Source organism: Sinocyclocheilus rhinocerous, unplaced genomic scaffold (assembly GCF_001515625.1).
Source record: "Sinocyclocheilus rhinocerous isolate Xijiao unplaced genomic scaffold, SAMN03320098_v1.1 scaffold2105, whole genome shotgun sequence".
Classification (NCBI taxonomy): domain Eukaryota; kingdom Metazoa; phylum Chordata; class Actinopteri; order Cypriniformes; family Cyprinidae; genus Sinocyclocheilus; species Sinocyclocheilus rhinocerous.
The window spans coordinates 2,955-3,702 of NW_015653477.1; the positions used below are offsets into that span (position 1 = coordinate 2,955).

The window sequence follows — 748 nt, forward strand, 5'->3', positions numbered from 1 at the left end:
AACTGTTCATCATCTTATGTCTAGTGTAAAATATGAGTAAAACCAGTTTTAGTGCAAAAACCGCATGACATTTATACCGCGGATATTTCTGCACCAGTATTGAAGGGTCAGTTATTCAGTTTGACTGTTGATGGTTGATCTTAAGTGTTTAAGTTAGGTTTGTGTGTGTTTGCAAGTGGTCCAGTACAACATCTGGGAAGCGTTTATGAAACATTTCAACATCAAACGCATCGGTGAGTTTTACGGAGCCAATGAGTGCAACTGCAGCCTCGCCAACATGGACAACAAGGTGTGTGTGAATGGTTATTGAACTCATTAGATCTGAATAGGTATTCTGTGTGATTTATTGATGTGTAATGTGCTCCTCTGGCCATGTGGGGGCGTGTGGCTTCAACAGTGTGATTCTGCCCAGCGTTTATCCCATTAGACTGCTGAGAGCAGACCAGGACACCATGGAGTTAATACGGGACAGTCGAGGACTGTGTGTCCTGTGCAAACCTGGTGAGGAAAACACACACACACACACACACACACATACAGCAGATGTGTGGTTTAATATCTATAGAAGGAAGTAAAATATGAAATTATAATTAATTGCATAAAATATTAACGTTAGATTGTGTGATTCCATGTCTAGTAGGGATATGTGTCGTCTGTTGACCAAAGCTGCATTTATTTGATCAAAAATACAGTAAAAACAGTGAAATGTTGTTATATTCTTAATCAACTGTTTTCTATGTGAATATAT

General features: G+C 39.0%; 1 protein-coding gene across 1 annotated transcript in view; it reads left to right on the forward strand.

Annotated features, from left to right (window-relative positions):
- Positions 1-356: 356 nt before the first annotated feature.
- LOC107716241 (GTPase IMAP family member 8) overlaps positions 357-748 on the forward strand; it is a 4,059-nt gene continuing 3,667 nt past the window's right edge. The window contains exon 1 of the mRNA XM_016522624.1: positions 357-501. Coding sequence (XP_016378110.1) covers positions 357-501 — 145 coding nt within the window. The remainder of the gene's footprint in view (positions 502-748) is intronic.